Source organism: Thunnus albacares, chromosome 4 (assembly GCF_914725855.1).
Source record: "Thunnus albacares chromosome 4, fThuAlb1.1, whole genome shotgun sequence".
Lineage (NCBI taxonomy): Eukaryota > Metazoa > Chordata > Actinopteri > Scombriformes > Scombridae > Thunnus > Thunnus albacares.
The window spans coordinates 6,732,096-6,749,457 of NC_058109.1; the positions used below are offsets into that span (position 1 = coordinate 6,732,096).

The window sequence follows — 17,362 nt, forward strand, 5'->3', positions numbered from 1 at the left end:
CGTTACCATTAATTGTACACCCATGGAAAAACTGTCACTGGGGTTGCGTTGCAAAGTGTTTACAGTAATGTTAGGCCTACTAATTTGGTTAGGAGATGCATTGCTTAGTGTGACGAGGATGCTGCTCCACCTTCTCTGGACACTGAGCTTTGGTTGCCAATAGTTCTGGAGAGAGGTCTCTCATTTGTGCCCACTCACAGACATTATCTCTCTTGCTTCACGGCCCACATCTGAAAGCTTTTGAACCATGGTGCTGTGGAGACGGTGGTTGGTATAGCATCGTCCCTGCTTGCTTACAGATTGCAAGCAACATTTTAATGGTAGCCACAGAGTGATAATTAAAAATAGAACTGTAAAAGGACATTAAACGTCATAGCTGTAGTACACGTTAAATATACTATGGCTATCAACCAGATTGTGAGATTTTACCTACCAGTTTTATTATAATGTATAAATGTCACATTGTTACATGCTTCATTCCCAATCAGAAACAGATTGATGTAGGCACTGATGCCTCTGGTTTCAAATGATTACAATTTTTCATTACACAACTCCATCACTTTAAAGTGCTTGTCCAGTTTAACAAGAACCACAGCTGCCAAGGAGCAAGTGCTGGCAGTTTTACTCTCCATGTTCAAACACAAGGAGGCATCATGGACTTTGCCAATGTAGATCCTGAAATTGTCATTTCAGCTATAAAATTGAAGAAGCGACAGGAGAGCCAGATAACCCTCATAACTCTGATGAAATCTTTTTATCTCAAATTCTAAAGATCAATGTTTCTGTACACTGCCTTCTTCATGATAAAATTCAACAGTCATCACTATATTGTGTGTGGCAGCTATAGAGCCTAGGAAGAGTTGATCCAACTTTAGATGTTCTAAGTTGTCTCCAAGAATCAAAGATTGTGAAAACAAAACAAAAACAAAAACAAAAAAAACAGACTTATAGAGAAACCTGTATGGCTTGAAATCAGCAGCCAAAGTAGTTCTTAGACTTTGAAAGGGAGATATATTGTGATTTTCAGTGATTTTCACATGATCAAAGTTCCAATACTTGAGGTAAGCATATGTAAAAATGCTCCCTGTAAGTCAAAAGCCCAGGCTTTAGCCTGTTCCGAATGCTCCGTTGCACAGTAACCTCTACTTCCTCCTCGTGATGATGCCTACACACATGCCCACAAACAGCCATCCATTCCGTAGCCTTTGTTGCTAAGGTTGTTCCATGAGTTGTTCACATTGTCCACTCGCATATTTTGGATCAGATTTCAGCTCGAACATGTGCGGATGTCTTTCAGAAGTTTCCATTTTGAGTAAAGAATGAGAAAAAGAAGTGAAATCCTACCACTACTGTTTGCTTATGTGGCCTCCAGTGTGGTTGAAAGTCTACTGAGCGGAAATTTATGTAAGCTATAACCAATCAGAACAGAGTGGGCTCATCAGGAGGCAGGTCTTAAAGAGACAGGAGCTAAAACGGCCTGTCTCAGACAGAGGCTGAAGTGAGGGCCTGCATAAAGAGCCAGTAAGAGATTTTTGAACTGTAAATCATGCAAAGATAATGCAGTAAAGCCCCAGAATATGTATATAGACCTGGAATTGTGCATGATATGTCCCATTCAAAGTTAACAGCCATTCTGAATTTCAACTAGTCAAAATGGTTTTCTTGAAATCAAACTGACTGAATCACTGCAGCAATTGCAACATATATAGTATCTTAGTAGAAATAAAAGACATTACATAATTAAGCTTAACTGAAGTGAATTACCAATGTGCTACCAATTTTTGATAGATGACAGACATTGAGGTACTAATTGTATTATTTTAGCATGGAGGTAACTCAAAACACTAAGTGATTAGATCAAGGTGAAGGACATGTATTCTGTATATGTATTCTGTAAAGTAGAGAAACACATCATCTGTATATAAGATAATCCATGTTTCCAGTACATAATTGATTTTTTAAACATTTATCAATTACAAATCTGTTTAAGGCTCAAACATGTGGCTGGCTGGGCCTTATATCAGGTTATGACAGCTCTACAGTATGACCATTCCCACACTCTGAATATACAGTGTTAAGAAGTGTTTTCCATACACAAGAAGGTCACCTGGGAATATCCTGCTCTGATCTGAGTGGATAATGGATATCAGATTCTTGTTTTTCCTGTTGGCCAGCATTTTAATGATTACCTTTCTATCAAAATTTTGCAATGCGTAGGGTTGAAAGCTGGGTCTGCTTGCTCCTTACATTTGAATGAAAGTCAGATGTTATAACACACTTGGGCTAAGACTTTATTCTCCTTAAAATTAGAAACCATTTGGAAGAAAAGTGGGGCAAAAGGAACAAGGGTAGGATTTAAGTGTTAATGTTTGACAACTTAAACTGTAAACTCCTGTGTAAATGCGGCTGCTTGGACATCCCTGACAGGATCACTGAGTTTTAACATGTATACAGTCAACAAAATAAACAAGTATGGAAGGCCTGGCATTTAACAGCGATATGTTTGTATATAGGTCAATGTACTGTAGAATTTTATTTGAACTAGTCTTGAGGGATCTAATAAACTGACTTCTTGGTCTTGGGAGTTCCTTTAAGCTGCTGTAGAAGCCTCTCACAATGAATCAACAAGATAAATCTGAATTTCACATATTTTTCTTTCTTTCTAAGCATAAGAATCTCAAACCTTTTTTGTGAATCTGTATTTATCCAGGACAAGTTTCTATAATATGTAACATGTTCTGCTCTTTTCCTGATAGTCATACATACAGTTTGGCAGCTTGAGTTTTAGGTCCCTTTCACACCTACCTCATTTAGTCTGGACTTTTGGACTTTTCAGTTTGATCTGAACCAAAATTACAGGTGTAAAACCTCCCCCGGGCCACGGTAGTTATGTCAGTTTTGATTTTAATTAATTTTTAAAAACATTTTTATGTGGGAATCTGTGCAGATATGGAAGCCGAGAACGGCCATGCTTTTGTTATCTTGAGAAAATTAGCTTTGCTATTTCGAGATACCAAAATAATAAACCAGTTATCATGAAATAACAAAAGGTTGTTTCCTCTTATTACTTAGGTTTATAAGAGATCAGGAGTGCCATGCCAGCATGCATAGATGGTGTCTTGACAACTGCAGCAACTGGTTTTAATTTGAAAATGTCAGATCAAGGAGTACCCATTAGTATTAACAGCACCTTTATTAATGATATTTGTGTCATGGCCAAATGGCAGAATGATTAACTCCTGGTCATAATATGATGGGATGTTTCATGTAGGAGAAGCACCAAACAATAACATTCAAGCATTTTCATTTTATTAGACTTAATGAGAGAGGAGGGTGGGGAAGAGATGGGGAATATGAACCAACTTATAACAGATTTGAACCAGTGTCCTTAAGAGCAACCCGAAGGTTTCTTTTGCTTGATCTAAATAGTTGAGCTACCCATGAGAGGGAGACGTGGAGAGGAGAAGACAAGAATGAACAAATGAGAATGAGCTCCACCCGTGATAAATTATCTTGTTATCTCGAAATAATGGCATTAAAAAAATAATTGTAAGCATGGTCATTCTCGGCTTCCGTAGTGCAGAATACAGTAATATAGCTTACTCATATATTTTTTTTCTCATTTATTCTAGACATGTATGCTCTTTTTAGCAACACCTTGCTTAAGATTTATGCAGTGTTAGGTATTAACACAGCCTGACAAGTAAAACCAACAATCAACAAGTTGAGTAAAGTGTATCTCCCATTGTTATGGAAAATTGTCCAAAAGTATAGAACTGTCATTGTTGTGATTTAGATTTTTAGCATGTAGACAGTGTAAACTGCATTTAATGTATAACCTCTTCCTGGCTGTTGACACAATGCCACTGATGACCTTGCGATGCCCTTTCTGTGACAATCGGTTTCTGACAGTAGACTGCAGATTGCCTACAGTCATACAATGCAGTAGGTTATTGAATCATCTGTTTGTTTGTTTGTTGGCAGTTTGCACAATAAGACTGTAACTGGTGTGAAAGCTCTTTCCAGACCATGTTGATGGAAATTTCACTTGCAGTCCCGGTTGTGATTTCAGTAAAACCAGTTTTCTGTTTTAAGATGTATGCTCTGAGATTAAGGACTAGTTTTAAATTAAATATGGGTTTAGGCCTACCTATTTCAAGATGGACCAACTTCTTTCAACATTTTTTCAGTGTACATCTTTTGAGAATGCTAAAAATGTAATTAAAAGTATTATTTGCTAATATTCTATATATTTCACTTATTACTGTGCTGTAGCAAGCCTGATCTCAAGTAATTTGATTTGAAAACCAGCATTTTCTACTTTTTTCAAACCTTTGAACATTTATCAGAGGCTAATTGTTTCTAGACTGGATCCAGCTTAATTTCACTAGTATTAAGTCATTTTCTCCTTAAATTCAGTGTTTATTTCTTGCATTTTAGCTAATTTTTTTCTAAGCCTCAGGGTTAGGGTCAATGTGGATTTCATTTATCGAGTAAGAAAAAATGTATACAGTATATTTCTGAGGGATTTGGCCAAGAAAAGCAGATCTATAATGGTACCTGGGAGATACAAAGATAGCGAGGATGGAATTGTTGAGTCTTACCACATCAACATCATCCCACAAAGGTGAATTGTTTCATTTGTTACGTTGGCCTGTGTGATAATTTGGGAACTTTGCCTTTCACTTTATAGTTCTCATAAAATAAAATCTGAACTGTCATTCACTTTATGACTCCCATAAAATATAATCTGATATGTCATTCACTTTATAGTTCTCATAAAATAAAATCTGAACTGCCAAAATCAAGAGGAAGGCAGGCTGGCCAATGCCAGAACCAGTTGAAACAGCTGCAATCACCACCAGCCTTGACGTTGTGACACGTGGACAACACTAGGGTGAGTCCAGCTCTGTGCACAAGGGGCATGAAATCTGTTCCATGCAGGTCAGGAGAAAACAGACTACACTTAAAAAGGATGAACAGAGCCAGGCTCTCAGGGTGCATACCGGTACATTAAAGGCCTTGTTTACAAATCTCACAGTCAAAAAAAAATTGCTCTTTTCTCTCTTGATATTGTGTATTATTCTAATTTGAATATGTCTATTGTACTTTTTTCATCAGATTGCTCAAGTTATAGTCACAATATTGACAAAAACAAGGGCCCTGCTTGCACCGCATGTGTAAATGCAAGCAGGAAATTGAATGGTCATGGTTGATTTAAAATCAAGTGAAAAAATAAGTTGTACACAGGATTGGATTATTTCATTTGTTCACTACACAATTCATAATGTAGACCCCAGGGCCTGTGGTTTAAGGACTGTCTGTTGGCTGGGCTTGTGGTTACACACTGAACATCAGGGGAGAAAAGTGCAAACTGTCAGCTCTTTATTATGAGCTTCTAAAAAGTGAGTGGTGAAGTGTGTTCTGTTGTGATATTGCTTTTCAAAGGAATCTGAAATGCAAGTTTGACGAGTACACAGAAAGGCACTCAAATCAACGACATGAAAACTGCTTTGTGAGCAGTGAAAATTCAGCGGAACTCAGCAGGAATAAAAAACTGTATTTGGGAATGCGAGGTTCAGGTTGAAGTCAAATGTGAAAGGAGCTGACAGAGCGTCAGCATCCCTCCTCAGATCCACAATCCGAACATGATGTGAAATGAATGTTTCATGAGGACAATGCAAAAATAAAGTGACAACAGTTGCCCTGATGCTTGAACTTTCCGCTGACATGTAAATCAAAGACTTGAAAGATAGATGAAGGCGAGGTTTGGGTCAGAAGGATGGAGTTCATCAGAGTCAGGAAGATATAAGAAAAGACATAATAAACAAGAGAGAAAAAGAAGAGGGACATAAAAACAGTTCGATGACATGATGACATGTGGTGGTTTACACAGTCACTTTCCAGTCCTTTGCTCATTGTAACCCTATACTGTATTAAATTCTAATAATGCACAACATAAAAAACATGTAAAGTTTTACTAATTTCTTAAAGTTTTTTTCCATTGTGATTTTTGACTAGCATCATCATTAGGATTAGAAAATACAGTCCAAACTTGGAAAACGGATTACAAATAATCTTTATTATGTAGTGGAAAGAATTTATATGATTCAGATGGCCTAAAAAGTCTTTGAGGATTTTGGAAATATCTAAAATTTGTGTTGTAAGTGCTGATAAATGACAGTTCGAATTTTTGAAAGTTTGCCAGGGATTTAGCGTTTAGAAAAACAGATGGAAAGCTCTTTGACTTGAATGTGAAGATAATAAAAGAGACACAAACTGGGGATTTACGATAGACAGATGGATGGATAGGTTGGAACTCACATCTCTGTTTGTTGCCGTTGCTGGTGGGGAGGACAGAGGTGTTTCGTGCCAGCAGTTTGACTGGCAGAGATTTTACCCGTCGTACCAGAGGCACCGCCAACCGTGGGCGTTTGACGGGCACCACCCGAGGGACCGGAGACACCCTGCCACGGTACTCAAACAACCTAAAGAGAGAAAGAAGAGGGCAGGAGGAGGGAACAGAGAGGAGAGAGAGAGAGAACAGGCGGAGAAGGTTGAAAAGTAGGAAAACAAGGGGGAAAGTTGGGAGAGGAGAAAAGAGGTCAGATGAGGAAAGGAGAAAGGAAAGATAAATCAAAGCAGTCATTGAGAATTATAGAGAGGAGAAAGGGGATGGTTGAAAAGAAGGACCAGAGAAGAAATGGAAATCACCCTTTCACCAATATGGAGGTATAAATAATTAGGAAATGTTAATACATCTGGAAAGTCAAAAAATGTTGATACTGAACATATCACTAAAATGCTTTATTGTATTTTGTTGTTTTTCTTACAGTATCCTCTTGAAGCAAAGGCAGCTAACTTTTTTATGGCTACGTTTAGGCATCCACAGTACTTGGCTAGGGCAAGATTGTGGTCTTGGCCAACGGCCTTTTGCCTAACCCAACCACATGTGGGACACAGGACTTAAGTCTCGCACTGTATGACAACCATCCACCTCTCCCTAGGAAGTCAATGTGGTAAGTAAATGTTGCACTTCTCTCACTCAAAAAAATGAAAATGCAGGCAGCAGTTCCACTTTAACACAAAACGTATTCGGTAAGACAAATCAGTAGTAAATAAACATAATTTCATCATCTTTAACCAAGTCTCTAAATTCTTTTCTGAGAACAACCTATACAATCCGAATCAGTCTGGCTTTAAGCAGGGTCACTCTACCGAGACTGCACTCCTGTTGGTAATGGAATCACTACACTCAGCTAGAGCTGCTGGTCAGCCCTCAGCCCTTATGTTGCTGGATCTATCAGCTGCTTTTGATACAGTTAACCACCCAATCCTCCTCTCCACACTCACTGAGCTTGTTATCTCAGGATCTGCCCTCCGCTGGTTCATGTCCTACCTCTAAGGGAGATCTTTTAGAGTATCTTGGAGGGGAGAAGTGTCCAAACCACCCAGCTCTTCACCCAGCTCTTCACCCAGCTCTTCCTATCATTACCACCGAAAAAACCACACAGTCTCGAATGGGATCTCGTCATGCCTTGCTGATATCTCAGCATGGATGAAAGAACGCCACCTTCAACTTAACCTCTCCAAGACCGAGCTCCTAGTCATCCCAGCCAGTCCCTCTATACAACAATAGATCAGTATCCAGCTTGAATCAATCCAACTTATGCCCACAAAGTCTGCCCAAAACTTGGGTGTCATGATTGATAACCAACTAACTGTTAAGATTCACCTGGCCTCAATTGCTCGGTCATGTCAATTTGCTCTGTACAACATCAGGAAGATCAGATTCTACCTGCCTGAGCATGAAGCACAACTCCTGGTACAGGCTCTCATCATATCACACATTGACTACTGCAACTCCTATCTGGCAGGCCTCCATGCATGCACGTTCAAACCTCTGCAGATGATCTCGAATGCAGTGGCACAGCTGGTCTTCAACCAGCACCAAAACAGCACCTCAACCTGCTATTTGTATCCCTCCACTGACTCCCAATGGCTGCCGGATCAAATTCAAAACCCTGACACTCACTTACAAAACAAAAAAACTAAAACAGTTCCTGCCTACCTTAATTCCCTCATTCAGGTCTATGCTGCCTCATGCTCACTACGTGCTGCCAATGAAAGGCGCCCGGTACAACCACCACAACAGGGCCCTAAGTCGCTAGTCAGACTCTTCTCTTCTGTAGTCTCCCGGTGGGGGAATGAGTTACTAAACTCTGTTCAGTCCACAGAGTCCCTCTCAGTCCTTAAGCAAAGTCTACAGAACCAGCTCTTTCATGAACACCTCCGCACTTGATGAAGAAAATAATTCATTGCCTCTGTGCACTGCCTGTTGGCACCTATGTCCTATTGAACTTAGCTTTATGGTGCTTACTCGTGTTGTTCTCTCCTAACTAGATCCTGCTTGTATTGTATCAACTCTTAGATATATGTTGCTTTGGATAAAAGCAGTGAAATTGTAAACTTTTGAAAGTTATTTCTAATTTCATTTTTGGAAAAATGTTTTACTAAGGATTGATTGGTTTATAATTTTATTTTCAGTGCTTTTGAACCACCATTGAACTTTGATTTAACCCTTTTCCAGCTGTAAGCTCCTGTATTTCCACTTTGTTCTCCATTGTGGTGCAGTATGTGTATCCATCAACATCTCACTTAGCGAATTGATTGCACCCACACAGTCCCTGCTCTTGACAGGTACTGAGGTTTAATAGCCAATGTTATGGTCATATGGTTCAAACAGAATGTCAACAAGTCCTCAAAATCAAATGATGAAATACTTTGTCCACTCTGTGGACAAAATCCACCTTGTTAATTCTCAATGTGGAGGTCATGCAGAAGGCTAACAATATTTGAAGTTATTGTGTTAGCCATGCAAATGCAGATCCCCTTTTCACTCAATAAACTGTACAATAAACACTGGAGAGACGATTTTGGGAAAGAGACCAGTTAGACTGGAGACCACAAGGCTGCTCTGTGTTATTGTCTTCATGAAGATAAAGTTAGTCATTTTATAGATTTTAAAGGCAAAGTAAAGTCATGTTTCACTGTGAAAAGTTCTTATTGCTTCAACAAAACCTCCAAATTGCTGGGTAGTGGCTAAAATGTAAAGATAAACCAGAGAAAAGGGGCCAAATAAATATACAGCAATACAGTATTTTTTGGTGTCCCACATGTGAGCCTGTTTTCATTGAAGTAAACCCTCACAATCCAGAGTTGATGGGTCTCACAAACATTATGTTGGACTCATTTAAAGTAAAAAAAAAAAGAAAGAGATGTTGCCAGAATTGTGCAGACACTTTACATTACAAATCATCATTTTTGAGGTTTTATTGTTGCAATAAGAATAAATGAGCACACACTGTGAAACTGCTGAGGCAAATTATATGGACATAAAGTTTCTCCAACTTAGCTGGAATAATGTCAAGTCAATTTTATTTATACAGTGCAATATCAAAAATCACAAACGTGCCTCAAGGGGCTTCATAATCTGTACAGAATAAAATATTTTCAGACCTTCGATGCGATTTGGGGGGAAAAATGGAAGAAACCTCAGGAAAAGCAACAGTGGAGGGATCTCTTACACTTTGTACACCCATTATCTGTTTAGACCACCTCCTCATGACCTCTGTGCTGTATGTAAATGGTGCTTTATTCACTAAAAAAAAGTTGCCAGTGAATATAATCCAGACAGTGATTACAGTTTGTCACCATAATGTAATTGGGATACCAAATTATTGTGGTTTAGATGTGGTTTCTAGGAGAAAGGGTTGCATAATATATGGCTTTGTATGCAAATTATATGGTTATATTTGTTCTTCAGCAGTTGTTGTGTATGCTCCCAATTTGACATCAATTTTAATGATGAAGGAGAAATATAATGTAATTGGATAGTGTTTAAAAAAAACCCATAATTTCCTAAATTCTACTTAAGTTGGCATGCTTTTAAAGTAAGTGCTAAGGTAAAATATTTTAACCACCAATTCAATTAAATTTTATTTATATAGCACCGAATCACAACAGAAGTTATCTCAGGTGTGGGCATCAAGCAGGACCACGTCAGAACCATTGTTCAGACAATTTTACGGTCATTATTTACAGATAGTGTATTGTCATAATTTGGACAACACTTCCCTCCAGGATGCCTGCGCCTAGTGCATGCCACTCCTGTCCCACCTAACCCTGCACATGATAAGTGGAAAGTAGGTGACTGTCCAATCAATTTCACACCGCAAATCTGTAAACTTGCCTGTTTATGTTCAACGAGGGAATCTTTATGTAGGTGAAACTAATTTGCTTTGATTTTACTTAAAGGTACATCAGGGACAGTGGACATAACTTAGAGTAATAAAACAATAAAACTGTGCACATTAAAGCAATAAAAGTCATATAATCCAAATCAGATCACACTATAACTTTCTCAGTATGTGGGCCTCCGTTTTGTCAGTGGGTGGGCGAGGAACTGCTGCACGTTGGTTCCAAGTACAAAAAACAAAAAGTTTCTGAACCCCTCTGTTAGAGTACACGTTTGGTCATAGTTAATAAAAAACATGCCTAAATCAAAAACCTCATTCCTTCCCAGTAGAAAACATGTCATGAGTTGGGAATAAAACCCAGGTCATGAGAGGTGACAGCATCTTTGGAGACTTATATGGAATATCAAGATTTAATTCAACCATTCTGACAACACTGACCTCCTTTTGGCTTTACTATGTCAAGCTCTATGACATATAGTTCAACACAGCCTGTTTTTTTAACCTAATGGGAATGTTTTCTTCAACCAGCCTAAACAGGGTAAAAAATCTCCACATCAGATCAATTTATGTTGGTACCAATGGTCATAGTAAAGAGGTCCAACAATCATTGCAAATAATGTGTCTAGATGACAAGGCGCTTTACTCCGCTACCTTAACATGCACATGTACTGTATCTCCACAGGCATAAAAAGAACTAGTGTCTGCACACAATATGTAATATAACAAATTCAACCTCCTGCACAAAGAAAATAACCAGAGCACACAAGGTCTTTAATCCTCAGATTTACTGTATAGTAATAGTAATATATATTTCTGTATAGGCTTGGGGAGTAGCGGCATACATGTAACGGTGTTACATAATTAGGATACAAATAAAATGTAACTGTACAGGAACGGCAGGAAAAGTTAGCAAGTTAGCAGAATGAATGGAGATGGGGACCTCAAGTTTCTTGTAAAAAAAAAAATAATAAAAAAAAAACGTCACCAAATGTCCGTATCATTTATAAAATTATTTTTCCCTCTTCTTTGAAAAAAAAAGATTTTTTCATGCTTATCTTTTATTGGCCAAAACACATAAAATGATTCTGCAAGGAAGGACGTCCTCCCAAACCAATTAACAACCAGACTACAATATCGACATTGCGTTGCGATGACAATTCTCTATCACTGTATGTGGTAAAGTGAGACAGATTCATACAGTAGCATATTAAAAAAGAAATTATAATGCGCAAATTGTGAACCACTTTTAAACACATCACTAAAAATGACATTTTATAGAGTCTTAATTTCCTGTTTTCAGATTTATGTTTATGCTTTTTTTTTTTTTTAACCAAGCAGTAGATAGACTTGTGTTGCCAATGCAACAGTTAGCTTGTTGTAGCATCCCTGAACGACTGTTAAACTAATGGTTGAGAATGGATTTCAGCTGTCTGGGCTGGAGCCTTGGCGGGACTATGGTGGTGTGCTACAGCCTGACATGCTGCTGCTCTGAAGTGAACGCCTCTCAACAATAGAAAGTTAACAGCATAATTTAAATTAAACACCCAGGAGAGTTAACTCGTTTGTCATTGTTGCTAATGATATCAGACTGGTTAACCAGCAGCAACAAAGTTCTGTTAACAAACAAAATGACCAACAGCCACAAATGCAGTGGGACGTTATGATATGGATAAGTTACTTCATCTCCATGAAAGAAAGAAGACATCAGATAACGTGAGTCAGATACACCTTCTCTCTCTCTCTCTTTGGTGGCTAATTTCCCTCTGATGGTTAAATGTCTCTCTGTGACTATTGTGTGAATGTATATACTTAACAAGAATGCAGCAAAGAGATCATATAATGTGCTGTAGGTAGTGGAAAGAGCCTGATTCATTTGGAATTTATCCAGTTTTTAAATGAGTAGTTGTTCAGTCACCTGTTGATGTGTGATTTGTGAATGAGTGTGTAGGAGGTCTAGCTGCTTGTTATGTCATTGTCATTCTTGTTTGTTGTTAAAGTAACTAGAATTAAGACTTTTTAAATATTAAAAGTAACTCGAATAACAACAGTGTTAACATCTGAGCTTTGTGGGCTAAATCTATTGTCACAATAGAACAATAGTATAAATTTGAAGTTAACTTTGTCGGTAAAATGACACATCTGAACCACTCTAGGGCTAAAATGAGCTCTTCTTTAAAGAAGCAGCCTTTTCACCACTCATGGTTTTTTTGTTTTTGAAAACAAATTTTATATGCCATTCAGTAAATGGTATATTTATAGCTGCATATTGGTATATTTATATATCCGTTTGAATATGGGTTGCTATAATTCAGCAGGCTATGCTATGAATTATGTTGGTGTATGGTGTTTTAAAATCTTGTTCCATGTGCCCCTTTTTAACTCTAACCAAACTGCCCCTCTGAAGGTCTCTACACAACCCTGCATTTGAACATAAGAACATAACATAACTTGAACATAAGACAGTAGAAATAAGTATCCAACTCGTGTAAAATAACATGATGCTGTGGGTTGGTTTTCCTCCTGTCCTCCACTGCTATAACCTGTACTGCTTTATTCTGTAGGAGAATGAGAGCCAGGTCACCATGACCTGTACCGATGCCGAACATGTCAGCCCACCAAACAAGCAGGAAACATCTGGAATATTGGGAAAGGCGCGGAGTACACCACACACACACACATAGTGCAGAGCCGCCCACTCACATTGGGTCAAAGTTCAAGATAAGTGAAATTGAGAAATGTCCCCCCCTTCTTTAGGATTTGGGATAGCCAAAGAGTCTGGTAAACAGGATGAAACCTATCCACCCAACAGACATGCCTGTCTTCAGTATAAAAAGGCATGTCACGTTCTGTAACGTTGAAAGATATCTCTGACTACGTTGTTAGTAGGGCCGCTGTGAATAAAGAGATTCCCCATCTGACACCTGTGTCTTGACCAACTGATTTCTCTTTTATCCACCTCTTTCTGCCACAACAATTCCAAATCCAATTTCTGAATACAGAGACAAAACAATACAAAATGTGTCAGTGTTGCACTGCTTATGGACTATACTATGTATACCAAATACAAGGCGTTCTTCTAAGCGCACAAATGACTGGACCAATGTAAGGCTATTTCTTTGTCTTTAAATGTGATTGTTTCTTTTAAAACTCTTAATATGCTTCTGCTTTGTTTTAATCCATTCCAGATAACTTGGCAATGAGAGTGATGTCAGACTTAGTAGTTGTAATAATAGAAGTACATGATAATAGCTAGATTATGTGATTATTTACTTCCCAGTTGGTGACTTGTGAGTGAAGGTTCTTTCAATTGTAACTCAGAGAGTCATAGATTTAACACTGGATTCAGAGATTCATTTATTGGACATATTCCGAAGAATGAGCCCTTTATAACTACATAGGGAGCAGGTCCTCTTCCATGGAGCCTGCCATGTTCCACTGCAATGTTTCTGTAGTAGCCAAGAACAGACAAACCAAGCACTGGCTCTAGAGAGGGCCTTTTGCATTTTTGCGAGTTTTGCAGCCACTGTAGGTTCTCCTACACACCTGAAAGGTGAGGGGGAGGGGTATTCAGTTGGTTGCAATCTGCAACCTCACCACTAGATGTCACTAAATCCTAAACACTGGTCCTTTAAGAAACACTGCTCATGTTCCAGTGATGCTTCATTCATACTAACATGTTTAATGTGAGCCAAGAGATCAATTGCTCAGCATCACCATTAACTTTTGACATCAAGCTAGAAAGATTCATAGACTGTTTACAACAATTTCTTACTTTGCCAAAATGGAAATGTTTCATCTTTTTGTGAGCATTAATGTGCTCAGTAAATGGCTATTAAAATGTCTTAATATTTCTTGTGCCTTTTAGGATATTTTGGCGTGATGGTGGTGCAACAGAAGTGTCAGGGGGTTCACAGAAATGTGACTCATCTGACACGTTCATGATATATTGTGACTGACAAAAGTGTCAAAGGGACTTCTTGATCTGATGACTGCAGTTAACAATAGGTCAAGGGGTCATCAAGGTGTCGCTTTTACTTTGCTCGTCTTAGTTGTATGTTGTAATTCTGCTTCTTAACATTGTAATTCTCGACTGCTACTTCTGTCTACCTTTTACATGTGACTATTGCACATAGTCTTGGAGAGCTCTCTTCTGTAGCTCGTCCTGAGGTTTCTCTCATGTTTTTTCCTAATAAATATTTTCCTTATCTGAGCCAAGGGTCTTAGGAAAAAAGAGTGTTACATGTTGTACAGATTGCAAAGCCCTCTGTTACAATCCTGTGGGTTTGGGCTATTTTAATATACTTGACCTGTTGTGACTTCTTTGGGAATATTTCACTGGGGAATATTAATATCTACATAACGTTTTCAACATGACCAGTACTTAACGGTAAAATCTGCTCCATGTTGGAGAAACAGTGGGACAACAGATGAATCGATGGAATGACTTACCATCCGAGTCATCAAACAAAACCACTGTCCCTCAGGTTGTACAACTAGCAGTAAAAATGAGCCTTAGTCTTCCCTAGAACCTGTATTTCACACCAAATGTCCAAACAGGAATGGTTTGTAGAAGGTAAGGGGCTAATTTTGATGTTAGAAACAGGATCAAAAATAATCAGACAGTCAGCGAGGCTGTGAAGTCCAAAAAGTGAAGAGTTTGGTAACTTGTTCCACCGCCTGGGAACTACAGAAGAGAGAAGTGGTGGTTTTGCAGGTCAGAATTTACCTTTGTTCTACTTTGACTGAGTGGATGTGCTTGTTCGGCCAATAGAATCACTGCTGTACTGTGCTTGGAAATGAAGTTAGTTATTTTTCTCATGTGTTTCATCACCATATTTTATTAATTTTACAAATTACCAGAGTACAAACTCTTTAATGTCACTCTCATACCCTGCATCATAAATGTGACATCACATCCTTTTTCAGAGCTGAGAACAGAAACGTCATGTGACCACACCTTAAAGAGATTATGTGCAGCAGGTGTGCAGGTGGAAGGGGATCAGGTAACAGGGGAGTGGTGGGAAGGACTGAGGGTGATCGCTGGTCAGGTGAGAAAGAAAAACCAAGGAAAACAATGTAAGGTAGAATATAAATACAAGCAGGAAGATGGGTGGATGATAAACCTGTGACATTTAATGTCACAATACGCAGAGATCTTTTACCCAAGTCCCAGTAAGATTCAAAGACAGAGTTGCACAATGGCAGAAATTCAGAGATACACAAAATTAACATTCTTGTCTACATTGATATTGGTACTGCCATAATTTCTGCCTTTCATCAATGCCAGAATGCCGCTGGACATTCAGGGCAGTGTGGATAAGTTTAGTGTAGCGTCACCATCCAATGAAAATCTTTCTCTGCACAATGTTACACTTGCATGTTTGAAGTGAAGGTGAGGGCCCAAGTTACCCAAGCGGTGACAGAAAGGGATCATAATGGTTTAAGGAGGCATTCCAGAACTGGAAAGCCCCATGTAAGATCCAGAGGATAAGCCATGTGTCCACCAACACCCATAAGAGTTAAATTCTTTGGCTGTTCCCACTTTGTTCTGAATGAGCAGAGACAAAGTAACTGGAATACTAATGTATAATTCAGAGAATTAACACACACAACCACTCTTCCTCTCCCAGGAAGAGGAAGAAACCTTGATTACCCTTCTTTACCGCATTAGGCTGTTTTATTTCAAAACAGACAAAGTTTGATGTGTTCTGACAGGAATCCAAAGAGGCTTCGGAAAAGTTGTTTTTCTCCCACAAGCATGACTATCTTTTGTGAAACACAAAACGTCTGCACCACAAAAGTTTCAAAACCTCTGCTATAATGGCACTAAATAACCCTGAATTGTTGTATACTATTTTTTCTCAGGGTAAATGCAAAGATCCCATTATTAGATTGGAGACAGGCACTAGTTTGACATCTGGGATCGTCTGGATGCATCATGACTGATTCATGTGAGCCAAAAAAAGAAAATCAGCTAAATATTCTTCCATGACAGAGTTGGAGAGAGGAGTGCCAGGAGAAGTTTGGTGTGTTAGAGTATAGAAAGCGTAGCTTAGCGTTGTCTAAAAGATTGTCAAAGTCGTGGCTGAATATTTAGCTGATTTTGACAGCAACGCTACAGGGTAACTGGGCTACCTTGGCTAAGCCGGTTAGCATACTCCCATGAGCACAAGTATATCCAGCTGGCCACATTTTTTTGCCAGGATGAAGTCATGACCCGCCCTACACTCCCTCTGATTAGCTAGTACTCGTTGCCTTCATTGATTGGGTTGGTTTGGTTTAAGCATAAGGAGTGAGATTGATTAGGGTTAGGGTAAGAATATCTGGGTAAGCCAATCAGAGTCAGAGTAGGGCGGGTCATGACTTCCCCATCCTAGGAAAAAAATATTGCATCCAGCTGCAGCCATACTATAGCTAAGTGGTGTGCTTCCAAAACATTCCAGGTGGAACTCGCGCTCTAGAATTACTGTTCCACATGTCGGAGTAAGTGGATTATTAAACTATTTTGACAGTAATTGTCGCGGAGTGCATTCTTGGTACGACTACAGACACCGAACCGTAATATCCATACCATGACAGTTCAGGACGAATACACATACCATTATACCCCTATTACACATTCAACCCAAGCACTTATCATACAGTACCCTCTTTTCCAATGAACTAGCTTTTAAGCTCTTAAAATCATCTTATGGACAATGGGAGCCAGCACAGTGATGTTACTGAGCTGAGGATGCTCAGGATGGCAAGCAGACTGAGCCTCAGTAACATCGCCGTGCTGGCTCCCATTGTCTGGGTGGGAACTAGTCAGTGTCTGCCATTGCTTACTGGCTGTTTAAGGCAAATAAACACAAATGATCCAGGGGTCAAACTCGCGCAAGTAAAGAGAGATGAAAATTTGCTTTGCATTCAGTGTGAACACAACATTAGTGTGAGCAATAAGTTAGCAGCAGCAATGTGCACACGAACACGAGCTCTTACGTGGCCTATGTAGATAGTTGTATTGATTAAAGTAGAAGAGTATCTTTTCCTTCAGACAGCATTAAGATTGGCGACTGAAAAATGCAGCTGAAATGATTTCTGTTTAGACATGGTATAATTCT

At 38.9% G+C, this 17,362-nt stretch overlaps 1 protein-coding gene across 3 annotated transcripts in view; it reads right to left on the reverse strand.

Annotated features, from left to right (window-relative positions):
- The window catches only part of raly (RALY heterogeneous nuclear ribonucleoprotein), a 145,204-nt gene that overhangs the window by 35,933 nt on the left and 91,909 nt on the right, over positions 1 to 17,362 (reverse strand). For all 3 annotated transcript variants that reach the window (XM_044349522.1, XM_044349523.1, XM_044349521.1), the window contains one exon: positions 6,325 to 6,488. In XM_044349522.1, coding sequence (XP_044205457.1) covers positions 6,325 to 6,488 — 164 coding nt within the window. The remainder of the gene's footprint in view (positions 1 to 6,324; positions 6,489 to 17,362) is intronic.